Genomic DNA, 14103 nt, shown 5'->3' on the forward strand with positions numbered 1-14103 from the left:
AGAACTCTTTGCATTGGCAACAAATCCTGGCTAATGACATTTCCAAGGCTTGATAGCTCTTGGTCCCCCTGCCACACACACATGCACTTCAGGTCCCAGTTTGCTCCTCTGCTTTGCCTAAAGGTCAGTTTAAGTCCTTTGCAACATATGCACTCTTGGGTGTCACCACCTACGGCTTAGCAAGCCATGTGCACATTCACCTATTATTCCACTCCATAGCACAAGTGACATTGTGTGTGAACACCAACCAGTCGATTCACGCATGCCAGAGAATCACGTTACTGGGACCCTGGGCCCTGGCTCTGGGACCCTTCCCCACATGCATAGAGACAAGCAACCTCTCACCAGAGCGGAACTTGGAACGGATGATTTGGGAGCGCTGGGAGGAGGCTGCCAGGGTCATTGCCAAGGCTGAGGTGGAGACCTGGACAGAGGAAGCCAGAGCCACCAGAGCGCGGTGGGGTCAAAGTGGATGACGGGAGGCTGCCATTGGGGAAATTTTGGAGACAGCATGAAAGGTTAGAGACAAAAGTACTGGGCCAGATCAGCTCTTTTGGGGGACGCCTGGTCTCTGGGCCCTTGGGTCTGAGAAAGGAGGGCTGGTCCTGAACCTCCAGCTGTGAGAGAAACAGGCTGGGGCCTGGAGCCCTAGGACTGAAGAAAGGTTGCAGCCTGGAGTTCTGGCTGGAGGGAGAAGTACTTGGGCATGGACTGCTGTGTCCGAAGAAGGCTTTGGGCCTGGAGTTCTGAGTCGGAAGCAAGAGGGCTGGGTCTGAATCCCTGGACCTTGGCGGTGCAGGAAGGACCTGCGTCATGGGCTCCTGCATCTAAGAGGGAGAGCATTGGAATCGAGTTCTGGGCCTTTGAAAGTGCAGGAAGCAGTCTGGAGTCTGAACCCTGAAGGAGGAGGGGATTAAGGACGAGAACTGCATGCTGTTAGGGACTAGAATCGAGGACAGACTGGAATCAAAGAATATGACAGGTGTCTGGGAAACATAGGGGTCCCTGAAACAGAATGGGTTGAGTGTCATGCACGGGGCTCTGTGGGAAAGATATTGGGACCAGAAGGGGGAACCAGAACGGAGAATGAAGGGTCAAATGAAAAAAAGATCCCCGTATCTACCCCAGGGGCTTCTCACCAGGTAAGCTCCGCTCAGCTACTCAGCTGTGCCTTGAAACGGGTGGAGTCTCCCGGATTAAGCTGGAGACCTTAGGCTCCACCCCACAAGCCTTGGGCCGCCCTCGACTCCCCTTTCTAGGGCGAGTGGGAGCCAAGAGAGCGAGCCTCGGATCAGAAGCCCTGCTAGGACCCAGAAAAGGGGCGGGACACACACGCCGCGAGGACTGCGGCCAGGCTCACTTCGAGGGTTCCCTTACTATCTCCTCCCCCCGAGTCCCGAGCTGTGGGTTGGGTGGAGCGGTCACTGGCGACAGACAGGAACAGGTGCAGAGAGAGGGACCCGGGTGAGCAACAGCGGCAGGTGGTCGTGTTCAGACCCTGCCGGCAGGCAGGTGCCACCTGTTGGTTCTTTTTTCCTGACACAGCAGTAGGAGTCAAGTTCAGAGGAGGGGAAAGTTCAAACATGAGGCCCAGACTCCTAGTTCTAAAAAGGAAGGGGGCAGAAGTCAGGACTCTAGGTCTGAGGGTGGCGGATTGAGTCTTAGGCCTCTGGCATGGGGGAGGAGAGCTGAGGCTTGCATTCTTAGATCTAATGGAATAGGACTAGTTCCCGAGAGGTGCTGGGTGTTGGAAGTCAGCGGTGTGCACAGTAGGCAGACAGCATCGGAAGGACTGGGGGTAGAAAGCTAAAGTTTGGACTTTGTGGGTAAGAGGGAGATGGTGGTGACCTGTTCTCACTGGTAGTACACGGGGTCTGATACTCAGAAGAACATGGTCCGGGCTGTGTTCCGAGTTGTGTGGCAGTGCTCAGTACTCCAGGGTCACATTTCGTGCTAGAGGGCAAGCTGAGGCCATGGCTAGAAATATCTCCCCAAACTCGGCAGCCGCCCAACGTTCCAAGCACAGTCCCTGGCACCTTAAAAAACAATCTTTGCTAAGGCCCCCAAGTCTTGACAAGTGAGGTCAATACCACAGATACTTTTATTACTTCTTGGCATTCACATCCCAAGCCCATCTTCCCATTGTCCCATCGTCTACCAACCCAACAACTCAAACTCTCAGCGGTCTACGCGGGGAAAACTACAACTCCCAAAATGCTCTACGTCCAGGCGGGCTCCCTTTTAAGAACCGATGCAGTTTCAAGCTGCGCGCGTTCCTCTCTCATTGGTTTTCAAGGTGTCGAAGCCACCGGGGGTCCATGGCGATGATTGGCTGGCAGCTCCTGCTGTTCAAGATCCCAGAGGAGGCGACGGAGCCGGCGCAGTTCTCTGTGCAATGCGTCATCTGTCACAGGGCCGGTGAGGCGCAGGCGTGAGCTGCCCAGGGGCAGGATGAGAGGAGGGTGCGAGGAAAAACTTTCAAAGATATCCCCTGTGAGTACGAGGAAAACCGAATTAAAAACTCAGCATGAGTGTGAGGTGGTCCATCTATCTCTTTAAGTAAGGAAAAAAAAAAAAAACCCTACAAATTCCAGGATGTAACGGGGTTCCCTGTGTTCCAAAGAATGACGGGAATTTTAGCTATAACGGTGGGGGGGGGGGCTGGGGGGGTGATGCCAAGGAGGTGACACATAATCCCCGCACTCTGGAGGCAGAGGCAGGTGGATCTCTTTGAGTTCGAGGCCAGCCTGATCTACAGAGTTACAAGTCAGCCAGGGCTATAGAGAGAAATCTTATCTTGAAAAGCCAAGAAGACTAGGGGAAAAAGGCCCATTACCAGGAAAATAGGGTCCCAGGTCCCCTGGAACCTTGAGGATGGGCTGGGGAATCTTGGGAGATTTCTGAGGACTGAGAAACCTATCCCTCTGTTAGTTGGGTTGGGGCTAGAGATGTGGAGAGACGAGGCTAGGAGATTAAGTCTAAGTAAAAACCAATGAAATGTTTGAACTCTTCTTAACTTACTGAAGGGGACCGCAAAGTAAGCAAGCCCTGCTACTGTTACAATTGCAGCCAGTCTTTAAGCCCTTCAGAGAGGGCGTCTGAACCCTGGGAACTGAAACGGTCCAGATTCTCACCCAGAATCCTGGGTGAGAAAGTGGGAAGGGCTGGGAACAGGGACTCTTAGGTCTCAAGTAAAGAAGCCATCTCAATGTTCGTTAGCCCGGTTCTGCACACCTGTGTCCACAGCATCCCGCTCTGCAGGTGGTGGGTCCCAGGCTGGTGGGGGTCCACGGCCAGGACCCAACTGGTAGTGGCTGAGGAGATGGTGGAGCTGAGCTGGAGTCAGGGTGGGGTAGTCAGTCCGTAAGCTGCTCCATGAAGCCTAGGGGAAGTCCCCAAGTTAGACGTCTGTGGTCACAGCTGGGCCCCATAGGGCAGACCAGCCATCCCAGTTTCTTAGGAGGTTGAGGCAAGAGGATTCAAAGTACAAGGCCAGGTTGGGAAACATGGTGGAACTCTTATCTCAAGATTAAAAAGTAAAAAGGGGTCTGGAGATGCAGGTCGGCGGCAGTGTTTGCCTGGCATGTGCAACTCTCTGGGTTCAATCCCCAATACTGTAATAAGATAGAAATCAGTGAAGTGAAGGGCCTGGGGTGAAGGCTTAGCAGTTAAGAACAATTGCTGCTCTTGCAGAGGACCTGGCTGAGAACTGGTCTGCTTCCCAGCACCTACGTGGCCTGTAAGTCCCGTTTCAGAAGAGCTGCCCTCCACTTCTGCCACGTCATGGACATGGTGGACATATATACACACGTGCAGACAAAAGTAGAGGTCTAGTGTGCTTGTGACCACTCAGAAGACAGGAGTAGGTGACTCATTTGTGAGCTCAAGGCCAGACTAGTGAATTCCAGGTCAACCAGAGCTACACAGCAAGATTTAAAAAAAAAAAAAAAAATGTGAGCTACCTGATTCAGTTTTCTCATCTGAAGAAAACTATGGCTAATCTACTTTGAATGGGGGTGTTTGTTGACATTATCATCACAGTTCCCATCATGCAACCAACGAATGATAACCAGCATTTTCCTCTGTCTCAAACCAGAATTCTGACTCAACGCATCTAAGAAATGGAGCATAGAAAACTATTTCTAGCAAGTTCGGAGTCAGAAGCAGTCAGCATCCATGTTCAGTCACCCTTGACACCGACTTCTGCGGCTGCCAGTGGCCCGTCAGGGTGTCTAAGTCATCTCACAGGCTGGAGATGACTCGGGGTCACAGAGAGGCTGAATACACAGAGCTGGGATAGAGATTCACCTTGAGGGCTGGTGAGATGGCGCAGCAGGTAAGAACACTGACTGCTCTTCCAAAGGTCCTGAGTTCAAATCCCAGCAACCACATGGTGGCTCAAAACCATCCGTAAAGAGATCTGATGCCCTCTTCTGGAACGTCTGAAGACAGCTACAGTGTACTTACATATAATAAATAAATAAATAAATCTTAAAAAAAAAAAAAGAGTCACCTTGAGCAGGGAGGTGCGGGGCACACAGAGCAGGTTCACAGCAATGGAGAGTTTCCGGAAGAACTCAGCGGCAATGTCACCCAGCCCGGCTCCCTGAAGCCAATCCAACACAAGGTCCAAGTTGGTTCTGATTTGGACGGCTCGAGACCATTGATAGAAAGGTCGGCCTTGACCTGTGTAGGAAGAAATGGGAGGCGTTGAATGAAGCTACTTCCCAGGCAAAGCCATTGGGTGGCTTTGAAGCCAGGAGATGGTGGAGCTGAGCTGGAGTCAGGGTGGGGTAGTCAGTCCGTAAGCTGCTCCATGAAGCCTAGGGGAAGTCCCCTTCAGGCTGAAGCCTGAAGCCTGGCTTATGTCTGCCTGGATTAGGTCTGGATAGCTCCTGGCTACTCCCAACCCTCCCAACCCTCACCTCGTTCCATCAGTGAGTTGAGAAGGGATGCGTTGGAGAAGAAGAACAAATAGCCAAAAGTCTGGGACACGAGGTCGGGATGCAGCTCGCACTGACTGGTCAGTTCTAGAGCTGCCTGGAACACACCCAGAGTAGGCCTGAGCCCAGGCGGCATGGCCTCCAGCTCCGCACCAGGCCCTGGCAGCTCTGCTCCAGCTGTGAAAGGGTTACTGTCCAGGAGAGCTGGCAGTGTTGAATAAAGAGTCTGGGGAAGGAAACAGAGGCAACAACCAGAGAGTGACAGTCAATAAAGACGATGAGGAATTCCATCAAGGGCTTCTGGGAAATGTAGTCCATTTTACACCATTCCCAGGTGGCTCCCTGATCAAACCCCTATTTCGGCGGTGAATTTCTAGCAGGTATTAGGCTCCCTGGAAGAATCTGTCCTGAGAAATGTTTTTGGGAAAGTATCTTAGGTATCTTGAGAGCATCTCTTGTGCATTATATAATCTGTAGTTCTCACAGAGAGGCAGCTCATGTAGGGCAAGCCCCTAAACAAAAAAAGGACCTTCTTCGGTCAAGGAAACGTTTGAGCAGAATTTCCAAAGGAAATTAAAAGAATGGAGAGTCCAGAAGTAGGAGTTGGGTGGCAGTCAGCCAAGGGAAGTTCGAGCAATCCAAGGACAGGAAACAAAGGTGATGACAGAAAAAACGTCAAAGACCACATAAGAAGTAAACCCTCAGAGGAAAGGGTTTCACAAGCAGGGCCACTCCCGGGTCATACACATGGTATGTTTTGGGAGAGTCCCTCTTATTTTACAGATAAGAGAATCCAGTAACCATAATCAAAACCCAACCTGCAAATAGGAAGGTCAACGGTGGTAGAGGGGAAACCAAGCCCCACAAGAATATTCCAGTGAAAAAAAGAAAAGGACCAAGGATCAGAAAAGGGAAGTGAAGTCAGATGCAGGAAGTGGTATGAGCAAACACACAAAACTCAGCAGTCAACTTCACCAGTGTAAGCTTTAAAAAAAAAAAAAAAAAAAAAAAAGGTGACTGATACAGAGATCAATTCAGTTGGACAAGACATAGGAGAGCCAAGACAGAAAAATGAGCCAGAAAGGAAGTGATGTCAGCCCAAACAGGAAATAGTGTGATAAGAGCAAGGTGCTATGGTGAAATGAGAAGTGACTCCAAGGAGAAGGAAGTGACGTCAGAGCAGCACAATGTCAGTTAGGTGGAAAGCGAGAGTATTTCGGGAGGGAAGCAGTACCTTGGTGAGGTAGTAGACCGACTGCTGGAAAGTACACATGATGACCTCATCCAGGAGGGCCAAGGCCTCATCACACAGTTCCAAGTCATTGCAGAGCTGTGGGTCCGAGGACAGGCCTGGGGATGAGAGGGGAAACACGCTGGCTGCTAGAGCCTAGGTTTCTAGGCTCAGGGTATGACAGCGGGACAGAGTGGGCCCGGGACCTCAGCTCACCCTCCTGGTCAGCCTCCTTCTCCATCTCTAGCACTTTCTCCTGTACAAAGCTCAACAGCTCTGTGGTGTTGGCCATCCATAGTATGAGTGGTCGCAGCTCCACAGACACAGCCTCAGGGGTCAGAGGCACCTCGGGAACTCCCTCTGGGTGGCTAAGGGAAGAAGAGGGGGGACTCTCAATACAAAGACCAGACTTCAAGGTCTGAGTTTTCCCCCACCCAGGAAGTCACAGAACGTGCACTAAAGCACCATGGGAGAGCTGAGCTTCCCACCCAACCCTGTGACTCTCCAGATCTGTACACCCCAGCTTTCTCTTACTTCTCTGGCTGGCGGTCTCCAATTTCTTTAATTTTTTCCTGTAGAACAGTAAGATAAAAATCAATGTGAGAGGCTGGGTGTAGGGGATCAAAGCTACACAAATTAGTTTGCCTAAATGGACCTTTCTTGAGCACAAGCGGGTGTACGCTCATACATGTGTCTCTGTGTGCGCATGCATGTTGCAGAGCTGGCTCCGTGTTTGCATATGTGTGGGTGCACAGGTATATGGAGGCCTGGTGTTGATGCTGGCATCTTCCTTGTTGACTCTCTGCTTTACTGAGGTAGAGGCTGTCCCTGTATTTGAACCTGTTAATTCCAGCTAGCTAGCAAGCCAGTTGGCTCCAGGGAAGGCTGTCGAGGCTCCCTGGGTGCTGGGATGACAGGTGGTTGCCATGTCTTCCCAGCTTTTACCTGGGTTCTCGGGCTTACAAGACAAGCACTTTATCCCTTAGTCATCTTCCCAGTTACACACACACACACACACAGACACATACACACCACACACACATGCACACACAGACACATACACACCACACACCACACACACACACAGACACAGACACACACACACCACAGAAACACACACACACCTTTTTGTTCTTAAGACTTCTATTAGCATTGGCTCCCAATTTAGTGCCCGCCTCCTAGCCTTGTCTCCTCCAGTCACAAAATTCTGCCACACACATCCAGCTTCCGGCCATTGACCTTTGTGGTTTTATGTTTTTCTGTTTGGTTGATTTCTGCTGTTGGTTGTTTGTTTGCTTGTTTCAAAACATAACTTCTTTCAAAAAATTAAAATAAAAAATAAAAAAAATTTAAAACCATAGCTTCTCTGTGTAGCCCTGGCTGTCCTGGAACCCACTCTGTAGACCAGGCTGGTCTTGAACTCCCAGAGCTCCACTTGCCTCTGCCTCCTGAGTGCTGGGATTAAAGGCGATGGGCCACCACCACCTGGTGCCTTTTAGCTTCTTCTTTTGAGACAGTGTCTAATTAAGTTGCCCAGGTACCGGTCTTAACCTTTCTCTGTCTCTTGAGCTTGTAATCCTCCTGTCTCACCCTCGTTTGTGGGTGGGATGACAGCTCTGTGCCACCAGGCATAGTCCTCCCATTCCAACCCTACAGTCCCAAGTAATATATTCACTTCCTTCCCTTCTGCTCAAGTGGAGTTTCTTCTTACTACCAAGAAAGTCTCTGACCCCTCTAGGACCTCACTCAATGAGACTGTCCCCTCTCACTCTGGGTTATTCCTTCCAGTCACTTATACAGTGTCGACGGATCCTCCTGGAGGGGGGGGGGGGTGTTCATTTTACTGTTCCAAGTTCCATGTCCAAAGAGCTGGCCAACTCAAGCCCCACAATGGCCCCTCCTAGCTTCTCTAGCTTCCGGCCAGTGGCGTGGCACCTCCTCCCACATTCCAGAGTGGTTTTCCTCCACGATTCCACAGCTCCAAATGCAGAGGCGGGAAGATCTCAAGTTCAAGGTCAGCCTGGGCAACTGAGTGAAACCTTTTCTCAAAATAAAAACTAAAAAGAGGGCTGGGATGTGGCTTAGCAGTGCAGTACCTCTCTAGAATCCCTGAGGGACAGGCTCGGCTCAGCACTAGAATCCTTCAGTGAGAGACTGGGAAGGTGTCTCAGCAGTAGAGCACCTGCCTGGCAAACGAAGAGATCTGGGTTCCATCCTACGTACTACTAAACAAATCTAGACATCTAAAAATAGTTACTTCTTGAGGCACAGTGGATGGATCCACTGTCCCTGAACCCTATATGTGTATTAGCTCAGCCCATCTCAAAGCATAATGGGAAAACAAAAAACAAACAAACAAACAAAAAAACCAGTTTCTTCTTGCCTGAGGCTTGAACAGGGAGCTAGCTGGTTGATGTAGAAGAGAAACTGTGGAAAACTTATAGGAGAGGGCAGGAATATGGCAGAAAGGACCTGTGACGCAGGTGGGTGATGGAAAAGAGAGGGGGCAACCGGAAGACTTGTAGGACAAGGGGATGCTCACCCAAACGGCTTCTTTGATGAGCCGGGCCAGGCGGCCCAGCAAGCGAGGCAGGTGGCCCAGCTCCAGCTCCCTCGCAGAATGCTGCACACACAGTGCCAGCAGAGTGGCTGGCCCGAGCGGGGGCAGGTCCCCTGCGCCCGAGGCTGCAGCTCTCACGATCTCGCCCAACAGCGCCTCTTCCTCTCGTGGTCTGAACCGCAGCACCGGCTCGCGGCCATCCAGGTAGGCAGCCAGCGCCTCGCCGCGCTCCTGCAGGCCACGGCCACACAAACGACAAGAAAAGGCCCAGCCCGGTCCGGGTGGCGCGGCCCCGGGGCGCGCAGGCAGCCAAGATGGCCGAGCGGGCCCAGAACCCCCGGAGCGGGGGTCCTTGTACATGAACAGGAAATGCTCTCCTAGGCCTAACAGGTCTCCGGGGTGCAGCTCTGCCTCCCGCAGCAAAAGACAGCCATTGTGTGTGACGGGGGCGCCCCGGGATGGGCGCACCAAGGCCGGGGGCTCTGGGCCCGCGCGCACCGTGCAATGTCGAGGCAGGATGTCTGGGGCGTTGAGGAAGGTGTCCACATATGGGGCTGGGGATCCCCCGCGGGACGACGAGGGCCCACCCCGGCCGAACACATGCTGCTCTCGTGTCATGACATACACCACGAAGTCCTAGAGTGAAGCAGAAGTTGCTGCTGCGGGGATGGATGCGTCCAAACAGCATCCATCACCCACACTAGACTCTTTCACCCCACATCGCCTCCAAATGGTGATAACCTCCAGGATATCTCCTGGGTTCTCAACGGGCTCTTTGAGCATCCTTTGCCAAAACAATTTGTGGTTCCCTCCTATTGGTGGGTGGGTGGGTGGGAGGTTTACGGGGAAGGGCAGCACCATAGCATTCATGTAGAGGTCAAAAGGTAACTTGTGAATCGGTTTTCTCCTTCCACCATGTGGGCTCTGGGGATATAACTCCCGCCCATTTGCATGGCCTCTACTGGCAAGAGAGAGAGAGAGAGAGATTTCCAAACAGTTTCTCCTCAGTGTTCTCCTGTCAATCGCTTTCTCAACCCTTTTGAATGAACGCTTCAGTTCCTTTAGTGGACTCTTCTGTACCATGCAGTTCCAAGGACAGAGGCTTCCACAGACATCCTACCGCCTTCCTAAAATGCTCTGCACCATCACCCCAGAGCCCCACTTGTCAATTCTCCAGTGTATTTTCCTATCCGGTGACAGTTTGTCTTGGAATCATCCCAAAGCAAGCAATGAATGGATGTCTTTATGGACACATCCCATGGACCAACGGGATCCCATTATCACCATCCAATGAGTGTGCACTTCCAAGGAGAGCCCCCCTCTCCAACAGACTGTCTACAGTCGACTCATCCTTGACTCAGGATGGAGTTCAAAGATTCCCCCTGTCAATTAATGGAAGCTCTCAATATCCCCATCCCAAAGTAGCTATCCAGTGACCTCCACAGAGACAGCAGCTCTTTTAGAAATGTTTATAGATGCTTCAAAGAGGGCCCCTTTCTACATGCCGTATTTGAGCCACTGAATGGAAAGATAAACTGCAGAAGACCATGGTCTAAAAGTGGGCTCGCCTCCATCTTTAAAAATGGATACACCATCTGGTGCCCTTTCTAACATAAACCTACTGCTTGTGTTTTAGTGACACTCGAATATGTAATACACAGAAACATGGCCAATGGTGCAGCTATGCCGTGCCAGCTACTCGGGAGGCTGATGCAGGAGGATCTGCCCCGATCTCCCGTCTCTACATAAAACAGCTGCAAGAACGATTCCGAAGTCCATGCCTGTCTAGAACCCAGCAATGAGGGTTGGGAGCTTTGCTCCCGGATAGAGCACCTGCTTAGCTCATGTGAGGGCCTGGGTTCAATCCTCAAAACTACAAACAAAAAAATGCATTCAGGTTTCAGTGCCTCCCAGCCTCCATAAACAAGCGGTCAGGTGGTTTCCACGTGAACCTTTATAGATGGATTAGTCTATTTCTCCCATCAAGAAAGCCACCATTTCCAGAACAAGGATCTAGGTACCAAACAACAATTTCCCTGACCTAGGACACAGACTTTCCTTCAAGAAACGGATGTTAGCTAGGGATGTCCTTCTGACAATGGACTGGCCTCTGACCAAGACCATGTTTTCTTCCAACTCTGAATGGAAGGAAACATTCACTGTACCACCACCCCCAAATGGGATCTTTGCATCTGCACTCCACCTCAGCTCCCACCGTGCTGCTTCCTACTTGGGAACCCTGTGGGAACTGCCATTATACTGGAGAGGGCCCCTCATCCCAGGGCATTCTGGGTGTTGTAGTTTCTTCTGATGTGGCTCTATGAGTAGGGGAGATAGTGCTAACCTGAGCATCCTGGTAGCCCTGGAGCAGAAGGAAGTAGGGACGGTTGCTGGGTGCCTGAATGAGGCACTGAGTCAACTGATCGAAGTCTCCAGGGTCCGTTGGTACCATCTGCGCATCAGCTGCCCCTGGGGCCATGCTAAGGGCCTGCTGCCTGCGTTCCTGCTGCCTTCGCCTCCGCCCCTGTAGACTCAGCTCAGACACGCTTCGACGCAGGGACAAATTTTCAGATCGCTCCTTGCCCCCGGACCCAGTGGGGGTCCCCGATCCTGATCCTGGACCAGGACTGGCCAGAGCTGCCCCGCCAGATGCTGCCCGAGACCTATTCTTCTGAGTCCGCCAAGATGGGGCGTTTGTGCCTGTGGGGAGACGAGGAACACAGACTATTAACTCTAGACATTGGTTTTGCCTGACTCCAACTTAGCGTTGTCAGCTGAGAAATTCATTCTTTTAACATGCCTTTAGGAGCAATCACTATGTGTCAGCGACTGGCCCAGGCATTAGCAGTGAGAACTGCCGCTGGGGAGATGCAAACAATGATTCCTTCCTAACAATGTTTTCTAGAAGTCTATAGACACACAGAAAGTTCCCTACTGAAAGAAGCTTAACGAATAAACATGTTTTTCCACCAAGAGGGAAAAAAAGATTCCACTTCATCTGTCCGTGGACACCAGAGATCAAAAATGTGTGGCTCGAAATGTGTGCTCAGAAAAGGTGTTTTTTTTTTTTTTTTTTTTTTTTTTCCCTTGAGAGAGAAGAGATGACAATAATTGTCATTCTTTTGAGTGGTTATTGGTGTTTAGCCTACATCTATATCTACGGGAAGATGTCAGATCCCCTAGTAGCGGAGTTAAGGACAGTTGTGAGTTGTCATGTGGGTGCTAGGAACTGAACCAGGGTCCTGTGAAAGAGCAAGCCAGCACTCTTAACCGCTGAACCAACTCTCTAGCCCTCCCTATTCTCTATTAAGTATGTGCTATGCCATTTATATACGTTATTCCACTGAACCTTCACCTAGAACTTCAACCCTGTCTTGGTTAAAATAAAATAAGCTATACCCCAAAGGTGAAGTAATAAAAGATATATCATGTAGGTTACTCCCCTTAACCATGCTACTGCCCTTATCCGGCCTGTAAGTTCCGCCCCAGAATGGCACCACCAGTTTTGTCCTGCTGGCTCTGCTCCCCTCCAGTTACACCCCACTCCAGCACATCCAGTCCAGAGTCTTCCCACTCTGTGTGCCCCGCCACCAGAACCTCCCAGAGCCGTCCCTCAATACCTCTCACCCAGATCCCTGCCTTTTATCATGCAGGCCCCGCCTCCTCTCCCTGTAAGCCACGTCCCCATCACCTCCCGCCCAGGGCCTAGTCATCTTACTGCCCCCTAAGTCCCGCCCCACGTCTCTGTGCCCTTCCCAGGCTGACCGTCTGCATCCGCAGCCCCGAAGGCCTCCTGCTCCAGCCGTCGAGCCTCCTCGCGGCCGCGCAGCTCAAAGCGCCGCGCCCAGCCCGGACGGGCGCGCCACAGGTCCTGCACCAGCAGAGGGCGCTCCGCGTCGGCCAACACCCGCAGGTGCTCCGCACGCCACTCGCCTCCGCCCACGCCGACCGCGGGCCGGCCCAGAGCGTCGCAAAGCGCGTAGGCGTCCACGCAGCCGCTGTCGCCCGCTCCGCGGCCGCCCGTCAGCCCGTAGCGCTCCAGCGCCTCCGCCACCAGCTCGCGCGCGGTGGATCGCTCCGTAGCCAGCACGCTCTTGTAGTTGGCGCCCGACGCCAGCCCAGCAGCGAAGATCTTGAGCACTCCCGGGGGCACCGCGGCACGCGTGGGCAACGGGGGCTCCGGAGCTACACCCGCCGCCAGTTCAGGCAGCTTCTTCTCGCTGGCCCAGCGCTGCGCGCCCCCAGGCGTGCCAGGACCCCCGGCGCCGCCGGCCCCCGAGCCCCGAAACAGCTGCGAGATGCGCTTGGCTCGGCTGCCCGACGCTCCCCCCGCCGCCTTCACCGCACCTACGCGCCGCAGCTCCACGTGCGGCGGCGGCGGCGGCGGCAGGGGCTCGCTGCTGCGGCTCCCCGTGTCGGAGGACGAGGACCTGAGGAGAAAGAAGTGGGCAGAGAGAACCCAGAAGAGAGACTCAGAGACAGAGACACAGAGAGACACCCAGAGATAAAGTGCCCCGAAAGAGGGGCCAAAGACACAGAGAAACCGAGAAAGGGGGAGGGACAGAAACTCAAGAGTCAGAGACAAAGAACCAAAGAAAAGGGACACAGGGGTGGGGGCAGAAAACCAAGATGGTGGTGTGCGGTGGGAAGAATGGAGATAAGAGAGATAAGTAATAAAATTAATAAAGATATGACCCTTGGTGAACAGAGAGAGGGGATGTGTACTGTGTTCCATCCCAGTGCCCACTTCTTCTCTCCCTGTGCCTCGACGTCACTGTGTTCCACTGTCACCCCTCAGCTCGCTTGTCTATTTAGGGCAGGAACCACTGCCCACTTTTGTAGGGTCCCTGGCATGACTCAGTGATTAAACAGGGACAAATGGCAGGCATACCATAGAGGTTGACCACTTACTTGACAGAGGCAGCGCTGGGCCAGCGCCGCCCCAGTTTGGCGAGCTGTTTCCTTGGGGAATTGATCCACAGGCCCACTGGAAGATGGAGCTTCCCGAAGCGGGGGCTTCCGCCCTCCTTTCGTTCACCAGATAGCATGGCCCTAAGGGAAGAGGGGAAGGCCCCAAGTCCTAAGGCCACAGTCGGGTGGGGTGGGGTGGAGTGGGGAGCTACGGAAGAGAGAATCAGTTCTGGTTCCTGAATCCCAGGGAGTAAGAGGGGTAAAGAAATGAGCTCCTAGGTCCCAGGATGGGTGGAGTCATTGTTGTGGCTCTTACCCTGCTTCGGGTCCCGTAGCACCCGGAGGCCCTGGTGCCGTTGGCCTCCGTTAAGTCCCAATCCCTCTGTAAAGTGTTTTCCTCTGCCCAAGCTCCCAGCACTGGGTGGGGGACAGGAAAAGGCAAGAGGAAACCCGGCAGG

At 52.8% G+C, this 14103-nt stretch overlaps 1 protein-coding gene across 2 annotated transcripts; it reads right to left on the reverse strand.

Moving 5' to 3' along the window:
- Nucleotides 1-2088: 2088 nt before the first annotated feature.
- On the reverse strand, nt 2089-14039 carry Rasip1 (Ras interacting protein 1). 2 transcript variants are annotated; one of them, XM_021167776.2, is made up of 12 exons: nt 13962-14039; nt 13646-13786; nt 12500-13164; nt 11079-11434; nt 8717-9370; nt 6709-6746; nt 6391-6542; nt 6178-6293; nt 4926-5169; nt 4514-4686; nt 3235-3382; nt 2089-2491 (listed from the first exon to the last, which is right to left on the reverse strand). In XM_021167776.2, the coding sequence occupies exons 2-12, from the start codon at nt 13780-13782 to the stop codon at nt 2292-2294; spliced, it is 2883 nt and encodes a 960-aa protein (XP_021023435.1). In that variant the 5' UTR covers nt 13783-13786; nt 13962-14039; the 3' UTR covers nt 2089-2291. The 2 variants fall into 2 exon arrangements, with proteins under 2 accessions (XP_021023435.1, XP_085697865.1); XM_085841739.1 differs by lacking the exons at nt 13646-13786; nt 13962-14039 and having other exon boundaries at nt 12500-13600.
- Between the last annotated feature and the right edge of the window lie 64 nt (nt 14040-14103).

Source organism: Mus caroli, unplaced genomic scaffold, assembly GCF_978045245.1.
Source record: "Mus caroli unplaced genomic scaffold, Mus_caroli_1 scaffold_8, whole genome shotgun sequence".
NCBI classification, from domain to species: Eukaryota; Metazoa; Chordata; class Mammalia; order Rodentia; family Muridae; genus Mus; species Mus caroli.